At 53.9% G+C, this 16,634-nt stretch overlaps 9 protein-coding genes across 9 annotated transcripts; 2 read left to right on the forward strand and 7 right to left on the reverse strand.

The window, feature by feature from the left end:
* Positions 1 to 204: 204 nt before the first annotated feature.
* Positions 205 to 839, reverse strand: W97_00485 (uncharacterized protein; the record flags this gene model as incomplete). Its single annotated transcript, XM_007778399.1, has 3 exons — positions 205 to 272; positions 372 to 768; positions 837 to 839. 3 exons carry the CDS (start codon positions 837 to 839, stop codon positions 205 to 207), a joined length of 468 nt encoding a protein of 155 aa, XP_007776589.1.
* Positions 840 to 1,202: 363 nt separating this feature from the next.
* On the forward strand, positions 1,203 to 2,135 carry W97_00486 (uncharacterized protein; the record flags this gene model as incomplete). The annotated part of the gene is made up of 1 exon (XM_007778400.1): positions 1,203 to 2,135. One exon carries the CDS (start codon positions 1,203 to 1,205, stop codon positions 2,133 to 2,135), a length of 933 nt encoding a protein of 310 aa, XP_007776590.1.
* Positions 2,136 to 2,167: 32 nt separating this feature from the next.
* W97_00487 (uncharacterized protein) lies at positions 2,168 to 3,460 on the reverse strand (the record flags this gene model as incomplete). The annotated part of the gene is made up of 3 exons (XM_007778401.1): positions 2,168 to 2,918; positions 3,004 to 3,212; positions 3,275 to 3,460. 3 exons carry the CDS (start codon positions 3,458 to 3,460, stop codon positions 2,168 to 2,170), a joined length of 1,146 nt encoding a protein of 381 aa, XP_007776591.1.
* Positions 3,461 to 4,011: 551 nt separating this feature from the next.
* Positions 4,012 to 5,893, reverse strand: W97_00488 (uncharacterized protein; the record flags this gene model as incomplete). The annotated part of the gene is made up of 5 exons (XM_007778402.1): positions 4,012 to 4,245; positions 4,302 to 4,973; positions 5,053 to 5,306; positions 5,430 to 5,616; positions 5,666 to 5,893. The coding sequence occupies 5 exons, from the start codon at positions 5,891 to 5,893 to the stop codon at positions 4,012 to 4,014; spliced, it is 1,575 nt and encodes a 524-aa protein (XP_007776592.1).
* A 1,620-nt stretch (positions 5,894 to 7,513) lies between these two features.
* On the reverse strand, positions 7,514 to 9,262 carry W97_00489 (uncharacterized protein; the record flags this gene model as incomplete). The annotated part of the gene is made up of 4 exons (XM_007778403.1): positions 7,514 to 7,688; positions 7,743 to 8,861; positions 8,911 to 9,027; positions 9,081 to 9,262. The coding sequence occupies 4 exons, from the start codon at positions 9,260 to 9,262 to the stop codon at positions 7,514 to 7,516; spliced, it is 1,593 nt and encodes a 530-aa protein (XP_007776593.1).
* An 885-nt stretch (positions 9,263 to 10,147) lies between these two features.
* Positions 10,148 to 10,836, reverse strand: W97_00490 (scytalone dehydratase; the record flags this gene model as incomplete). Its single annotated transcript, XM_007778404.1, has 4 exons — positions 10,148 to 10,519; positions 10,583 to 10,624; positions 10,675 to 10,730; positions 10,800 to 10,836. 4 exons carry the CDS (start codon positions 10,834 to 10,836, stop codon positions 10,148 to 10,150), a joined length of 507 nt encoding a protein of 168 aa, XP_007776594.1.
* Positions 10,837 to 11,529: 693 nt separating this feature from the next.
* Positions 11,530 to 12,394, reverse strand: W97_00491 (uncharacterized protein; the record flags this gene model as incomplete). Its single annotated transcript, XM_007778405.1, has 2 exons — positions 11,530 to 11,567; positions 11,623 to 12,394. 2 exons carry the CDS (start codon positions 12,392 to 12,394, stop codon positions 11,530 to 11,532), a joined length of 810 nt encoding a protein of 269 aa, XP_007776595.1.
* A 774-nt stretch (positions 12,395 to 13,168) lies between these two features.
* Positions 13,169 to 14,257, forward strand: W97_00492 (uncharacterized protein; the record flags this gene model as incomplete). The annotated part of the gene is made up of 3 exons (XM_007778406.1): positions 13,169 to 13,366; positions 13,429 to 14,127; positions 14,186 to 14,257. The coding sequence occupies 3 exons, from the start codon at positions 13,169 to 13,171 to the stop codon at positions 14,255 to 14,257; spliced, it is 969 nt and encodes a 322-aa protein (XP_007776596.1).
* A 1,169-nt stretch (positions 14,258 to 15,426) lies between these two features.
* On the reverse strand, positions 15,427 to 16,617 carry W97_00493 (uncharacterized protein; the record flags this gene model as incomplete). The annotated part of the gene is made up of 1 exon (XM_007778407.1): positions 15,427 to 16,617. The coding sequence occupies one exon, from the start codon at positions 16,615 to 16,617 to the stop codon at positions 15,427 to 15,429; it is 1,191 nt and encodes a 396-aa protein (XP_007776597.1).
* Between the last annotated feature and the right edge of the window lie 17 nt (positions 16,618 to 16,634).

Genomic DNA, 16,634 nt, shown 5'->3' on the forward strand with positions numbered 1-16,634 from the left:
TGATGAGCGCCGGAAACAAAAACGGAAAGCGTGATTAAAAACCCCGTCAATTCTCTGTAGCAATTCTTCGATAGCCCAAAGCTGGTGGTACACGAGAACGGTAGCTACTGTTACAACCCGCGGCCCTTCTATATCCATGCAGCAGTCCCCTTCACGCCGGAGAATTACGCGCTCCTGTGTCCAGCTTTCCAAGCGAAGATGCAATTACCAGTTCATTCTCAGCCTCGCCTCCATCTCCGTGTGGAAGTCTGGCAGCTCGCGGAGTTCGTCACCTGAACAGACAATCGTCAGCCCCATCCCTAATAGCGAACAACACGCCCCAGCCCATTCCCATCCCATCAGCAGCCACATTAAGAAATCGACAAACTCACCCTTGTACACGTCCTCCCACGCAATCTCACAATCCCTTCCCCCCAAAATGTCCTCATGCACCCCGGCCCCCATCCCCAGCAGCGCAGGCCTCCACCCGCCGCGCTCCACAATCCTCCTCTCCATACCTCTGCGGATCGGCTCGCCCATGCCGAACGTCCTCCTTAGTCCCTCCATCTTCAGCGCGTCTTGTGTGGCGCGCCAGTTCGCGAGGCGGGCTTCGAGCGGGTGGGATGATTGCAGCGGTTGTGGGGTTGAGGTGGAACTTGATGTGTTGGTGATGGGGGTAGTGAGGGACAGGTTTGAGCGCAGGGTGTCGTGGATGCCGGGGGCGGAGGGGGCTCCGTGGTAGGAAGGGGTGGTGGTGGGGTTGGAGGAGGGCGGGGCGATGCGGAGGGCCTGCGAAGGAAGACACAAGTTAGAGCTTGGAAGTGAGGCTGCTGGAAGGATGAGGGTGTGGTACGAACCATCTTCGCTGATTAGATGGGGAGCCTTTAGATGCTGCGGGTTTGTCTGGAGATACAGGGGGCTTGAGTGGCGGAGTTATTGGTTGATGTGGATGAAGAAGGTGTTATTGTCGGCGATGGTTTGATGGAAGTGGAAGTAGAGGCTCTGAAGCTCTGAAGCTGTCAAGCTCACCAAGGCAGCTGTCGGCGACGCGGCGAGATTTGGCGCGCGGCGATGGCTTGGCGTGCCCGGTTCTGTTCGACGTCACGAGCTTGAGCTTCATTCCTCTCTCCAACTTGCTCGTAGCTTTGTTCCTCTCCTGCTGTTCCTTCTTGCCCTGTAACATAGACCTTGTTTTCTTTTATAGACTCTCTTCAGTTGTATACATGGTCGTAACGCGATCACAGACCAAAGCCCGCAATGTAGCCACTCCACCCGCCTCTATACCTAACCGTAAAGTCCGCAAGAGCCGTAAAAATGTCCCGAACAAGACTGCCACAGTCTCTATAAGAGTCACAAAGACCAGGACCAAGGCCAAGACTGAGATTAATCGATCCATCGCATCAGTCGAACCCTCATCCCACATCCCACCCCGTCCACCCACTCGCCCAGAGTCACAGACATCCTACGGCCTGATCCAAGACTACCTCGCCAGTGTCGCGACCTCTCCCGAGCAGTGTGTATATACCGTCCTGATCCAATGCATCCTCTGGAACCAGACCTCCGGCCGACAAGCCCGTCCCGTGCTCTCCGTCCTCCTCACTCTTTACCCGACCCCAGCCGACCTAGCCACGGCCAACCTAACCTCCCTGACCGCGATGCTGCAGCCCCTCGGCCTGCACAACATCCGCGCCGCGCGCCTTCTCGCCTTTGCAAAGGCCTGGCTCGCCGCGCCGCCGTGCGCAGAGCGACGGTATCGGAAACTGCACTACCCGCTCAAGGGCAGCGGGACGGATATCAAGGCGGCCGAAGTTATAGGCCCAGAGGATCAGAGGGAGGGCTGGGAGGTGGCGCATTTGCCGGGCGTGGGGGCTTATGCACTGGATAGTTATCGATTGGTTTGTAGGGATTGGTTGAGGGGCATGGGGAGAGAGGGAGCCGGGGAAAAAAGGGAGGAGTGGGAGCCGGAGTGGATGAGGATTGAGGGGGACAAAGGAAGGGTTGTGCCGCTCGATAAGGATTTGAGGAAGGCGCTGGTGTGGAGGTGGGGGAAGGAAGGCTGGGTGTGGGATCCGGTTACGGGGAGGAAGAGGAGGGTCCAAGAAGAGGGTGGGGCAGAGGAGGTTTTGGAAGGCGACGAAATGGGACTAGATCAGTAGAATAGACAGCATTATCCAATGACCTCTTATTTCTAGGACAGTATACTGCTGAGCGGCACACCCCATACTACACACGCTCCGACCATAGCACCCAGGCTCATCAACCCCGCCATAGCGAAGTTAACCCCATTGTTACTCAACACATCCCTCCCAACTACCACCCTCCTACTCTCATGGCTCTCGTCCCCGTCCACCCCAGCCCCAGCAACAATCCCCCCTGCCCTCTCCGCCGTCCTTGCCCTCACGGCCGGATCCTCCTTCTCCACAGCCGACGTCTTAGCAACAGCGCCCGCCCCTTCAGATCTCCTAGACACAGCCCCTCGCACCTTCGCCCGCTGCTTCATGTGAAACGAGCCCTGGCTATGCACTGGCACTTTCCCGCCCCCAGCCCCCTCAACCACCTTCCCCGTCCTTACATCCAGGACACTTGCCTGAAGCGTCGCGCCCAAGAAACTGTCCAACAAAGATCCACACAGGCCTATCGATGTGACAGCCGCCACGAAGGCAGCCTTGGACTCTAAGCTCCAGCCCGCGTCCGCAGAGACGCCTGCCTCGAAGAGCTTCGTACGGGAGTAGGTGGACGCGCAGAAGGGGAGGAGTGTCGCGGCGGTAAGCGCGATTACGAGGGCGCCAGCGGCACCGGCTAGGAGGCCTGTGGGCGTGACGCCGCCGTTTGTGCCGGGGGGGACGGACCGCCAGGGTGCGGTGATGAGGCGAGGGCGCGAGGAGGAGAGGATGCCGAGTTCGGAGGAGAAGGTGTCGGCTGCTACGGCTGCGTAATTGCTGTTCACCCATTCCGTGAGGATCAGTATGGAGTTGCGGTGTGGCTAGCGCCGGGGATGGTTGCCTGGGCTGGGCGGAGGCTTACGCGATTATCCCCACGACGAGCACAGAGCCGCCGTAGGGCCAGCATTGCTCACTGCTGCTGTCCTCATGGTGCAGTTGCCATGCGTGGAGGAGTATGAGAATGGAAGCTACGAGCGAGTTCGCGAGGACTTGGATGTGGTTTCGGGGACCTTCGCCGCCGGGCGAGCCGGTTGAGGAGTGGGTTAGGCGGGCTTTGACTTCGTGCTTGACCTAGTGAGTGTCAACCATCTGCTAGGGTACTAGGACTGAGAGCAGAAGGCTGAATGGTATACTTTTGTCACGGCTGTGCCGGCGAGGAAGAACACGCAGAGGAGCGCGAAGAAGACGCTCCATGGGTGGACTGCATGGGCTGCGGCGGTAGCGACGGCGACGAGGATGCCGGGAAATGTTAGCGAATTGCGTGTGTAGGCGCGGTAGACTAGGGCGAGAGTCGCTGGGACGGCTATTATGGCCTTCATGGCGAAGGTCTGGACAGCTGTAAGCTCCTTGCTTCGTGGATGAGAACGAGTGTTGCGTCAGCGGGGAAGGGTGCTGCTTGGCGGCACAGGCACCCAGCAACCGCGTGAGGAGTGTTGTATATATCATTCTGAAACTTCTAACGTCTTCACATTTTTTGATACGCGCAGATTCGTACTGTGTGCAGGTATGCGTAACGCGACGGGTTGTTCAAACGTTACACCTCTGTTCTAATCACCTATAGGCTAACTAAAAAAGCAGGGCTTCTGAACAATTGGAGGAATGGCGAAAAGTGAATCAACTACTAGCTACAATATGACGATAGAGGGGCGCGGTGGACTTCCTAGCTGAATCCCTTACCAGCTCTTTGCCCGCCGACAAACTTCTAAACTACGTGTACAGGAGCCATCTGCCATTATAGGGAGCAGACTACTGACATCCCGCATGGGACAAATACAAAGCGATCTTAGGGTGAGAACTCAAAAATCCTTACGCGCCCGCTTGCTTGCTCTTCTAAGCCTTTCACCAAACTAGAGATATCGTCAGCCACGTTTCATAGAGCCTTTTCTGGGATACTCACGTAGTAGAATGCGAACGGTATGGGTATAAACACAACGCCTAGCAGCGCCAACAACGTGCTAGCCCATTCAATGCCCAAGTTCTTGTACATCGCGGGAGCAAAGAGCGGAAAGCCGGCACCGAAGCAGAATCGTACGAACGCGTTCCCTGCCATCACCGAGGCCATGTCGTTCGGATATGCGTCGGGCAGGTAGTTCAAAACACCGTTCTACAAAAACATCAGCATTCTTTGTTTTGCCACGGTTGCCGGTTGTCTGAACGTACGAAGAGAAGAAGAGCTCCAGCACTGAAGAAGCCTGTGCCAACAATGGGCATGATCCAGTGGATACTCGGCCACGCGCTCCAACCAAACCAGAAGAGGCAGATCGGGATGAAGAAGGCTCCCACCATTGCTGGTGGCAACCTCTTTTCAGGTTTGATCTCTCCTTTCTCGTTGAACTGTTTCTCTTGCACGGCCCGGATATACCATAGGAAAGGCGGGATCGCCACAATGGCTCCTACGAGGATTCCCAGAAAGGCAAGCCCGGTTTGTCCCAGATTGAAACCGTAGATGCCTTCGAAGACGAGCGGAAATGACTCGAACCAGATGAAGAGGAGACCATAAACCAGCGCGAGGTAGACGTTGAGCAAGAGGACAACCGGCTCCTGGAATATCAAGACAAACGGTCTGACCATCGTCATTTTGGCCACCTTTGCAGCAGTAACGTGCTGGAAGTCAATCTCCGCCTGAGTCATGAGCTTGTCGTTGCCAGTTAGTTTCCGAAGGCGTTGCGCTCTTCGGTAGAGGATGTTCTTCGAGGACGTTTCTGGTAGGAAGAAGATCAGAACAACCAAAGTGAAGCCACACAGCCACATCAATTCCCATATCGTCCATCTCCAACCTCTCGCTTCAGCTGCAAAGCCTCCAATGAGTGGGCCTAGAACTGGACCGCAGACCTGTCAAAGAGACCGATTAGCAAGGGATCTAAACCGGTAAAGGGCGAGGCCAAAGCTGATAAGATTGGAAGCAACTTACGGATGCTATGCCCCAAATGCCTATCGCCAGCGCCCGTTTCTGCGGAGAGTACAGATCTCCTATGCTAGCTCCACCGGTGGCGAGCGCGGGCGAGCCGAGGAATCCCGTCACAAAACGGAAGACCACGAGCATGGCGAAGTGCGTTGCCAGGGCGGTCGGAATCTGGAACAACACAAAGAGCGCGAGGGTAAGGATGTAGACAGCATTCCTGCCAATCGCTGGAACCTCGCTCAGGGGAGCCAAGATCATCGGCCCTGTTAACCGCCTCGGTCAGTATCAGAAAACGATGCAGCTGGAATAACTAAACGCTCTGCCGGATACTGGCACTCTCATCTGGGACGACGGAGCACCGCTAGAATTATTGCGAGGTCACTTACCTAATCCGTAGCCGAGAACAAACACGGTAAGTCCCAAAGTGGCCACAACTTCGCTTACGTTGAACGTTCGCATGATGTCTACCGTTCCTGCTGTATAAATTGCCGAGCCAATATAAACCGAGAACGTCAAGAGACACAGCTCAAACGTAACCAGAGATTTCGTAAAGCTGGACCAATTCTTAGGATTCTAGGACCCGTCAGAGCTGCCACGGCAGAAAAGAGCTAGCTCAGCTGACCTCCGGATCATGCGGTCCGTACCAATCCACAAGCTGGACATCTCGTCCTTTCTCTGCGTTCTCCGCATTCGCACTCGACTCAGATGTATCATCTTGCGCAGACCCCTCGCCGATGGAATAGCGCTTCAGCAGAGATGGGTCTTTCTGCTCTTCGAAGGGCAGCAGCTTGCCATGGGAGGCGTAGCGCAGGAACTGGCCAAGGTAGCTGTCGCGAACTAGCTGAGACATGTCGTAGGCTTTTCAAGGCTGAATCAGTCACACCGCTTGGCTGCAATACACCTTGAGGATGGGGTAGTCAATGTGAACAGCTTCGATTGACTTGGAAAGTAATCCAAGTACGCGTCTCGCTTTCACAACACTCAGAATGGGCTCAGAAACATGCAAGCTGAAGGGCATAGCTGGGGCAGGCTTCACGTCATTCTGGGAACAGGCGGAAGACGCATGATGACGCGGGTCCAAACTCGAGCCCGTGCCATCTCGTTAACGCAAGGTGTTGTTGCTGTTGAGTCTGTTGATTGTTTGCAGTCGGTGACCGACCTGATCGGTACTTCGGTCGCCGAAAACAGTCGGCATATCGCGCGCTTCTCACGTTATTCGTATGATCCAACCCCTTTCGGGCCTTCGGCAGCGCTAGGGGACCCGAGTCAGCTTGAGATGCATCGAAGGTGAAAGCTCCAGTGTTGGTTCATGCCTTAATTGGTCGTGTCTTATCAAGGGTGGCATCCCGTTCCCTGTTGAAGCCGCAGAAGAGCGCCAAGCTGAGAGCAGACAAGCAGATAAGCCGGCTGCCTCTAACGGGCCGACCCACCATAGCGGGACGATGTGCTCGGGTGGCGCAACTAGCGTGCCGTTGCCGCGATCGACAGGGCGTCGGGTGCCGTGGTTCGCTATGAGTCTCCGTAGGAGTCTCCGTCAAGGAGGTGGGTTGAGAACTGGTTGGGGACTCAACGGCAGGCTGCCCGGTTCCGCTATAGGCGAGCTTCGGGCAAATCGCCTGCAATCGCAGCAAATGGCTTGACTCACGTGAGAAACATCAAGGGCAAGGGTCGAGCCATCACTCATTGGTACAGATCGTCCAAGGATCGGTACATCGGTGCCTAGTCGGACCTTTACTCTTTGGTTGTTGACAACGCGCCTTATAATCTCAAAACTATCGGGTTTCCAATGTCGCATATCTTAAGTTTAATGTGTAAAGACAATATGCTAGTAATCCCAGTTTCTTTGCAGCTTAATGTGCTGTTGAAAGTTGCGATTAAAAGTTTTTAGAGACTATGGCATTGGATTTCCTCACGCATTTGACTTGGCAGGAGCGCGGTTTTTGCAATCAGGAAATAGGTCCCACCAGGCGCCGATTCTTGGACGACCAGTATCTGTGGCCTTCGGTGTTCGCCCGAACGCCTGCAGGATGTGACCATACAGTCCATGCTTGAGCTTGTGGGACTTTGTGCGTGTAAGGTCAAGCTGTGGCCGGGGTGTTCTTTTCGGTGTCTTGACGCTTTGAATAATATCATTGCGACATCACATGCTGTGTATCCGGGAAATATCTGCGGTGTTCTCTGGGGTTGGTGTCCTGCGAAGGTCTCAACGATCAAGTCCATATATGTTAGGACTTTATTGCCCTTTCAATTGAAGAATACCGGCTCCCTCGCTCTTAAGACCAATGTATCAGACTTGTCTCATATACGCAGCAGCCGACAAGCTGCTTATTCAAAAGTCTCTCCATAAGACTACAACCTAATGGAAGTCTGAAAAATCGTACGCGGCTGTTTATACAACTACAGCAACCCGAACACATCCACACGAACAGCTCTCTGGATGAAAGCAGGCTTGAATCAGCACAGGTTCAACTCAGCACGAGAACCCCGCTGGCGTCGAAGTAGGAATCGAGAAAGGATTTCTGAAGAAATTCTCCGGATCGTACGCCCTCTTGACCTCAACAAGCCGACAGACATTGTTGCCATAATAAGCAGTATACGGATTGACAGAAAGATCGGCATCGATGTAGCCCGAGTAGCTCGCAGTCCTGAGACGAAGTATTTAGTACGCGAACAGCTGAAGGACAAGCGAAGAAACTCACCCAACTTCAGGCCGGAAGAACTTATCAAAGTTATTCATCCACCCGCGATTCTGGACATAAGCCTGCGAGTCATGCCCCGACGCCACTTCCATCCGCATCAGGGTCGACGCGTCCTCCTGCCAAGGGAAGGCGCTCGTAGTTGGCGGCGCAGAGATGTTGAAGCTCGTCCACTCGCCCCAGAAGCCGACCTCATCAGCCAGTGCTCCCGTTTGGTCGATGAACTCGGCGAGGGCAGCGTCCGATAAGGGTTTGCTCTTCAACGTGAAGTACGTCTTGCTGATGACGCCGAACCTGGGCCAGAGATGCGCAGTGGGCTCCGATGGGAGAGCGGGCACGTTTTCTAGGCGGAACTGCGGCTCAATTGGCGTCAGATGGATGGGGACGGTGTTGTAGGCGGTGAGAAAAGCGTCGTAGGCCTCTTCGTCATTCGTGCAGGTTGTTTGGGGGGCCAGCCAGAACATGCGCGAGTTCTCGGTGCTGCAATCCCCAGTGATGGAAACCTTTGCGTCTGGGATGTCGAGAAGGCCAGATTCCTCCATGATCTGTTGTAGTTGCTCTGTTGTGCCGCCGAGATACCAGCCCATGAGATGCGTCCGGTTATTGTAGACGTTGAGCTGGCTCGTGAATTCTGGAACTTGCTTCGGAGCCCAATCCAGGTACGTCTTTACCACGTCGTAGCGAGTGGTCTTGTTAGGGTAAAAAGCGGCTACCATGGCCGATCTCGGTAGTGTCAAGATCTTCACCGTCGTCCCCACAATGATACCGAAAGTTCCGCCACCCCGGGCTGCCCACCACAAATCGGGATGTTGAGTGGGAGAAACCGTCAGAAGATCGCCGCTTGCTACGACCACTTTGAAAGAGACAATCTGGTCAACGGCTAACCCGAGCTGTCTCTGTTGAAGATTGTAGCCACCAGCGCCGAGATAGCCTCCGATGGCGACTGAAGGACAGATCCCGCCCAAGAAAGTCTTCCCATACGTGCTCAGCGTCGTGTAGATTTGGCCTAGGTTGGCACCGGCTCCGATGACGGCGGTTTGGAGATCCTTGGAGACGGTGATGTTGTTGATGTGCGACACGTCGATGATTAAAGAACCATTCAACGCAGACCAGCCCTCAAAGCTGCTTAGAATATTAGCACTGCCTGGATAGATGAGAAGGGACAGCGTACTGGTAACGACCAGAGCGAGGAACGGCCTGAAACCCATTCTTCGAAGCACACTTTATCAGTGGGGCCACCTCGTTAATCTGCGTAGCAAAAGCAATCATTGCTGGGAATTCTGGTTTTCTGTGAGATGAGGTCAGACGGAACCGATCCCTAAGAACGCACTATGTACTTACATGATAGCACCAATACGCGCATCTTCGTAAGTGCTATCTGCAGGTGTCTGTATACGGGTCTGAATGTCATTCCCAATCAATGCTTTTGCAACACAATCTTCCAGTTGCTTGGCCTTGGGGTTTGGGGCAGCTGCCGCCAGTTCCAACAGAACGAAAGTGGAGAATACGACGCTCAAGAGCATTTTTAAACGAAGTGTTCGAGGCAAAGTCGCGGATGTGATATACAGAACGAGGCGTAAGGAATAACCAACAACGAGCGAGCCCAAGCAGTGGCCTGTCAAAAAACGACGGTAGAACGACAGATGCTGAAGGTCTGAGTTCTAAGATTGCCATGAGGGACGTTGTACCTTATGAATACTCTGCACCTCGCCAACCCGTCAATGCGGTTTGGGTCAACAAGAATACTATAACAACGTGGCGCCCCGGTCGGTCACCGACGGGTACCTGAATTAAGCCACAGGAGGGCTGCAGACGCCCCCACACCCAGCGGCTCGGTGAACGTACAACCCTGCGAACAGCGAAGTCGGGTCTGTAGGATCTTCATGATTCGATAAGGGGTATTGCTGACGGGCCCGAGTGGAGAGAGAGAAACGTGCTGTGAGAACGTGGCCGGGAAACCCCATCCCAAATACGACCTAGTGCATGAGGCTTAGCCGTGCCGCTGCAACGGCGACGTCAACCAAGGCGTTGGGTCAACATCACAGTCAACTTTGAACCCTCTTGACACGGATTTGGACGTCTGCAATGTCTTTGAGAATTCGGAAAAGTAGCTTGGTAAGTCCATCCAATTCATTGTCAAGCTATTTTGATGCAAAAGACAGGGACTACATGCTATCAAAGGGTTGATATAAGAGGTGATGTGCCGCAACTACGCGGTGCAGTTGGCGCCAAAAAGGTAGCATATGTCGCCGGTTCATGCGGCAGATTAACACATAGTTACACAGTAGGTAGATACAAAAGATTCAACTGGAGATGTTGTGACGTTCATTGAGCGCGGAAGCAAAGATAATCTATGATACAGCACTCCAATCTCGATATCTTCGGTACACACGTGCGTTTCCCATCAATCACACATCCTTCCCCGCCTTTCCAACAAACACATGCTCAAAGTCATACTCATTCCAAATCACCTTCGTCCTAATCCCCGCCCACTTCCACACACCATCCAGCTTCTTATAGAAGGTAGTAACAACACCATGTCCATGGCCCTTGACCGCCACGACGCTCCTCTGCTCGTCCGCCCACCGCTGATGCGCGGCTCTGGACTGATGATGCGAGACAACCTCCTCGTCTGAAATCTTCTCCCATTTGGTCGCGCCGATCAGGTGTTGCGAGACGATCAACGGATCGCCCAGGAACAGCGGGTCGCTCATCATCTCGATATACTTCTCGGCGGGGAGGTCGACGAATTTGGCGTTGTTGACTTTTGCATAGTCGACCTGGAGTATGTGAGTATGAGGTCTTGGGTTGGCATTTGAGGATAGTTGGCTTGTATAACTGACCAACAGCTTCGGGGCAAGAATGTCACGCAGTCCGTCCCAGTTCTGTGCTTTTGTGAGCCATCGCTTTACCAAACGGAAAAAGATGACTCTACCTTATTGTCATAGTTATCCGCCCAATCGTAGAGAACAGCGCTGCACGCGAGCCATTCTGGAAGGCGTTAGACACGAATCGAACAGCAGGTTCGCACTGCAATTTCTCGGACGAGGGGAATCTTACCTTCAAAGGTGATGCTCTGTTGCCCGACAGAACCCATGGTTACGCGTATGAGGTGAAGCCGATAACCGGTGGATGAAATATCTATGTTCAGTGAATTTGCGAAGTAGCTTTAGCCAGCTGGCAGGAACAGCTGTTTTGTATATAGCACGCTGTTGATGAGCGGTCATCGTATCTTGAAGCACGTCTTATCCCAAAATGTAAGCTGTTGCTTCTTCGGTCACCGACCTCGGTCCCATCCTCCTACGCAATTCAACAGCTAGCTTGGTCTCGTAGGATCTGAGCAGGCGCCGTCCGACCCGGCGAGTACGGAGGCTTCATGATGGGAGAATTACGGTCTTGACTCTCAGCAATGCAAAACTCTGGACTGGTTCATATGATTGCTGCCATCTGAGGCACTAGCAATTATAGAGAGGAGAAAGTTGCAGCGGTGGATTTGGGGGGTCGTTGCGGTATCTATGAGCTGCACTGAGCTCTGGATACTTTCAAATCTTATGCCGCAGTCACGTTTCCTGAGGGAATTTGATTATCTCAGGAACAGAAGAGGCCGTTGTGCCGGTTGTTTAGTGTCAACACTGCCGAGGCATAAAGCATGTTGAGACAGCGTTGATCATTGGGCGATACTCGAAAGTTCGAAACACTAGCTATTTATATACATGTAGAACGTGACAGAGTAATCACTGTACGAGGATTTACTCATCCCTTCCCAGATTCTGCCGAGAACAGGGCGCAATCACGCCGTCGCGCCTCCAGAGACCGTAATAGTTTGGCCTGCGTGATCGTGAGCTTTTGCATAGAGGACGACTATGAGCTCGTGCGAACTTACCGTTCATCCAGCCGCCGTCTTCGCTGACCAGAAAAGCCACCACTCTGGCAATGTCAAGAGGCTGGGCCATTCTTTGCAGTGGGGTCCGGGACGAAACGAATTTATTGATGTCTTCCGCAGTCCACGACGGGTTAGCCCCGGGGATGTATCTCCACCCCGCTTCAGCCGCCATGTCAGTGCCTACGCCGCCAGGGGCAACGACATTAACAGTGATCTTCTTGGCTCCGAACTCTTTGGTCAAGCACCTGCCAAACGCTTCGACTGCGCACTTGCTTCCCGCATAGACGGCATGATGGCGTAGGCCCACACCAGCGGAGATGGAGGACATCAGGATCAGCCGGCCGCCCTCGCTGAGATAGCTGTAGGCCTTCTGGGCGACGAAGAACTGGCCGCGCGTGTTGAGGTTAAAGACCTGGTCAAACTCTTCTGGACTAATCTCCTCGATGCTGCCGAAGTGCTCGATCCCAGAGTTGGAGACGACAATGTCCAGCTTGCCAAAATGCGAATGCGTTGCTTCGAATAGTTTGGCAATGTCAGATGGGTTGGAGATGTCGGCCTGTATGGCGATGGCCTCGGATCCGGAAATTGTGATCTCCTTCACAACCTCGCTGGCTGGTCCGGAGCTTTTTGCGTAGTTCACCACTACGGAAGCGCCCCTTCGTCCGAGCTCAATTGCAATTCCGCGCCCGATACCGCGTCCGGAGCCCGTGACGAGGGCGACCTTCCCATCGAGGCGAGAGGTGGGAATGTCTAGCGGCAAAGTGAAAGTCATTTTGATTAGAGAGAGATAAGATTTAGATAATTTCCCAGCCGGATAAGCTGGAAAGGATAAAGTATCAAGGAAAGCTTATAAATTCCAAACACGCGAGATGCTCGATGATAATGAGCAGCAGGCCCATTTCGAGAAGCATTGTGCTCTTGCAAAGCTCAAACACCGGTCGCACGGGCATGGACTCCTGACTTGCAGCTCGTTCACCGGTTAAGCCGCCGACAGCTCGTAGTAGCAGTTGCTGACTGAACAAGATGGGTGGAATAAGGTGGTGTTGGGCCCGGACGATCGTCGTCACAGGCTTATCAAAAGATGGGTGTGTCCTATTCACGTGCTTTTTCCAAGTCGCAGATGACTCGGGTCCAGCCCACCTGCAGCCGCAATCGGCCACCGGCGAATCGGTCCCCGTTTCGCGCGACGCGGCCCGTTGGCTTGGGAATCTCCCGTTCCGTTGCCTTAAACCAACGCCGACGTGATGCAACCCCAGCCTTGGGACCTTCCTCACAGTGGGACCTGCATTGTTGAGGACTGCTTACCATAACATTAACAGCTCATGATGTTGCGCCTGGTTGCTCCTGCAAAGGGCGTCATGGCAACGTTGCTGCAGGCTGGTGAAAGTGATTGTATTAAAGCCTTCCGCGCTTCCAGTTGTTTCTTATCTCTGCATTCCAAGCATAATCCTCCTTCACAGCTTCTAGCCATTTGAGCTCTAAACACAAATCTTCATTTTCCATGGGCCTGCACCTGACTTCCGTACTCGATAAGTTCCGCTCCACCATGGCTTCCAACGGAACTACGCCTGCCAAGAAGGTTCTCGTCGTGTTTGGAGCCACAGGGAAACAGGGTGGTTCCGTTGTGAGATCTGTTCTCTCCGATCCCAGGTCTGCCTCTATGTTCTCGGTCCGCGCAATCACTAGAGATCCATCGAAGCCAAGCGCTCAAGCTCTCACTAAATTGGGCGCCGAGTGTGTTCCGGTTTGTTTCCCTCGTGGTAGTCACACTTTTGCTGCGCAGTCACTAATGTCCTGGCTTGCCAGGCCGATGTCAATGACAAGGACTCTCTCCGTGCTGCGATGACGGGCGCATACGCCGTCTTCGCAGTCACGAACTTCTGGGAGAAGCTCAACGCCGAGCTGGAAGTCCAACAGGGCAAGGACATTGCCGACGTTGCGAAGGAGCTTGGCGTGCAACATCTGGTCTGGAGCAGTTTGTTGAACGTCACGAAACTCTCTGGCGGCAAGCTCTCCAAAGTTGCCCACTTCGACTCCAAAGCCGACGTCGAAGAGTACATCCGCAAGATCGGCATCCCAGCCACCTTCTTCCTGCCCGGCTTCTACATGGCCAACATCCCTGGCCAGAGCCTGAACAACATGCAAGGCGCCTACAACTTCGCTCTGCCTATCCCCACCAACTCTCCAATCCCGCTCTTCGACACCGAAGCCGACACCGGCAAGTTCGTCAAGGCCATCCTGCTCAACCGCGAAAAGGTCCTGGGTGCGCGCATCTACGGCGCCACGGACTACTACACCCCTGAGGAGATCATTGCGGACTTCCAGGCTGTGAAGCCGGAGGCTGGGAAGGGCGGAGCGGCAAGGCAGGTTCCCGAGGAAATGTTCAAGAAGATCTTAGCGGGCAAGGGCATGCCTGAGCCTATCCAGGATGAGGTGCTCGAGAATATGCTCGTGATGCCGCAGTTTGGGTACTATGGGGGCGCAGACTTGAAGGAGAGCCAGTCAGTAAGTGATTGAGGTGCTCATGGTTGAATCTGTCCTCGAGCTAACGGTAACGCTGCAGATCTTGACCGAGCCCCCCACCACTTGGAAGGAGTTTGTCGCTAAGACTCCGGTCTGGGCTGACTTGAAGTAAACCTGATTCTTTGAGCGGTATCTGCCGGGCACGGGGTGACCTTTTAGATTCCTGGCGATGTGCTCAGGCTATCCCGGACATGAATGATAGTCGCTAAAATAATAATTCTACCTCCAACTGGTGTTTCCATATGAATTACGAAGGAGGAAGCAAGCACTGCATGAACTCAGTGATATCATCGTGCTCTGCATGCTCGTGCCGTGCTTCGTAGGGTATTGAATTTGCAGATGGACTGATTAAGCGGTACATACGGGTTGTCCCAAGGGGTGAAACTCAGAGAAGAGTGAACTGGGGTAGTACGGCGGCCCCATGCGGCTGCTCCATGTGGCTCTGTTAGATTACTAACAAGAAACGATAAAGACGAAATCGAGGCATAGCGCCTAGTCTTCGGTAATGGTCCACCGCTCCGCTCAATGAAACAATGAGATTTATCACAGCCGACTTGGCAGAGCGTGGAAGCGAATGAAAGCCAGTCCCCGTGACCCTTCGGCAAGCCGCGATCGACTGGTGGGTCGTGAGCCTTCTCAACGCACTGCGATATCTTGGGGCGGAGCGGTGAAGATTGTGAAACCTCGCGAAACAAGACAACACATTTGACTGAACTCGCCGTGTACAAACCCCCAACCCGTGAATATCCGACTCCCTTGGTTCTTTGCGACGGCGAAACAACCGGAAGGTCCCCGAGCAGGAGGTGCTGGTTTGGCGGTGACAGATTTGTTGGTTCGAAGTCGGAATTTCGGCGAGCTGTCCAGACTTTGAACGCCGATATTGACATCTTCGGTACTTGCATCTGGAACACGGCCTAGGTGTAGGTTTTGCGGTTTCGGTCGAGACAACGGACAATGGGACGCGAATTCACGGCGAAGGAGGCTGAGATCTCGGTAACCTTGTTCGGACGAACTTTTTCCCAACAAGCGTCTATCTAGTGGAACTCTTTCTTTAGAATGTTCTGAGTCTATAAGAATATGGAAGCGTGGATTACTGTCCTTTCATGAAAGTACTCGGATCAAGAATCATGGTGTAAAAGCATCGACGGCAAACTTCGCATCACAATCAACAGCACGCATCGAGAAGAGGAAACCAAGCACCCAAACCTCAATAACCCTGATGGTACCTGCCATCTCGAAACCGTCAACACCATGCGTGGAGAAAAAAGCCGCTGCTATCACTCAAAGTCCCTTGATAGTGTCCTGGAGCCTCTGTTCCAAGAATGCCATGTTGGCCTCATAAACCTGCTCATCTTGTCCGTCCAGCGATCTCTCGAATCGATCACGGAACCGGCTGATGAGCATCTCAACCTTCCGCAGCTCAGACTTGATGAGCACCATCTTCATCCGATGTTCATCCTCCTTATCCATCTTGAACGTCCCCAGCGTCACCCCCACCTCCTCGGAGCCCTGCCCGTCCCTACTCTTTTTGTACCAGTGCACGATCTTCGTGACGATCACGAAGAGCAGCATTATCGACGAGATATCCGGAGGGCACGAGCAGGAGAGGTGCAGGGTGACGCGGTTGACGGCTGCCTTGTTGACAGCAAGGAGGCGGTCGAAGGAGGGTGAAGGGTTGTGTAGTGTGCCGAGAGTCTCCTGGCGCGCGGCAGAACAGTGGCAGGTGTTGTTGCAAAGCCCTGCAGTGGAATCACCGAGATTGATGTTGAGAGAAAGATCAGGACATTGCATGTCGTTGAGTGACACGAGAGAGAACATGTCGTCCGTGGAGAAGGGGAGAGAGTCGCAGGGAGGCATCATGCCGGACACCAAGTCTGGCATTAAACCTGGCATCGTCCCAAATAGTCCGCCATTGAAGACAGGCAAGCCAGTGTCCCCCGTGCTGGCATCTCCTGGACTGAATGTGCTCTGACCAAAGCTGAAGTCAAGTGCCGGTCTAAGGGTCGGGGATGTGACAGGAGCGCTTGTTATCAAGCTGCCGAAACCGTCACTCGGATTCTCTCCATAGCTGGTGTTCAGGGACGTTTTCCTCGATTGCGGGGTCGAGGAGCCCCGCTCCCCATTATCGTCTAGTTGATCGAGATCCCAATGCTGCTGACGACCAGGAACGAACTGGCCGAAGTTTGAACAAGAATGAGGAGTTCCTGGCACACTGCAAGCAGTTGGTGGTGGTGAGGGAGGCCCGCTCGGCCCGGACCGGCTGTTCCGAGAGCCCTTTGGTTTGCCAGCCCGTCGTGACTGCGAGTAGACACAAGCAGCACCCAAGTTACCGCATCTTGAGCAATTTGGCCGCTCCTTTGTGCATTTGACCTTTGCCGCGTAGCAGTTGTCGCATGAGAGCCGGAGTTTCCTTAAGTCAGGAGCGGAAGAAACAGTCCTGGGACTGGTGTGGTCGAGTTCCATGAGCGACATGGTCGATGATAGCAAAT

This window comes from Coniosporium apollinis (genome assembly GCF_000281105.1).
Source record: "Coniosporium apollinis CBS 100218 chromosome Unknown supercont1.2, whole genome shotgun sequence".
Taxonomy (NCBI): Eukaryota; Fungi; Ascomycota; class Dothideomycetes; genus Coniosporium; species Coniosporium apollinis.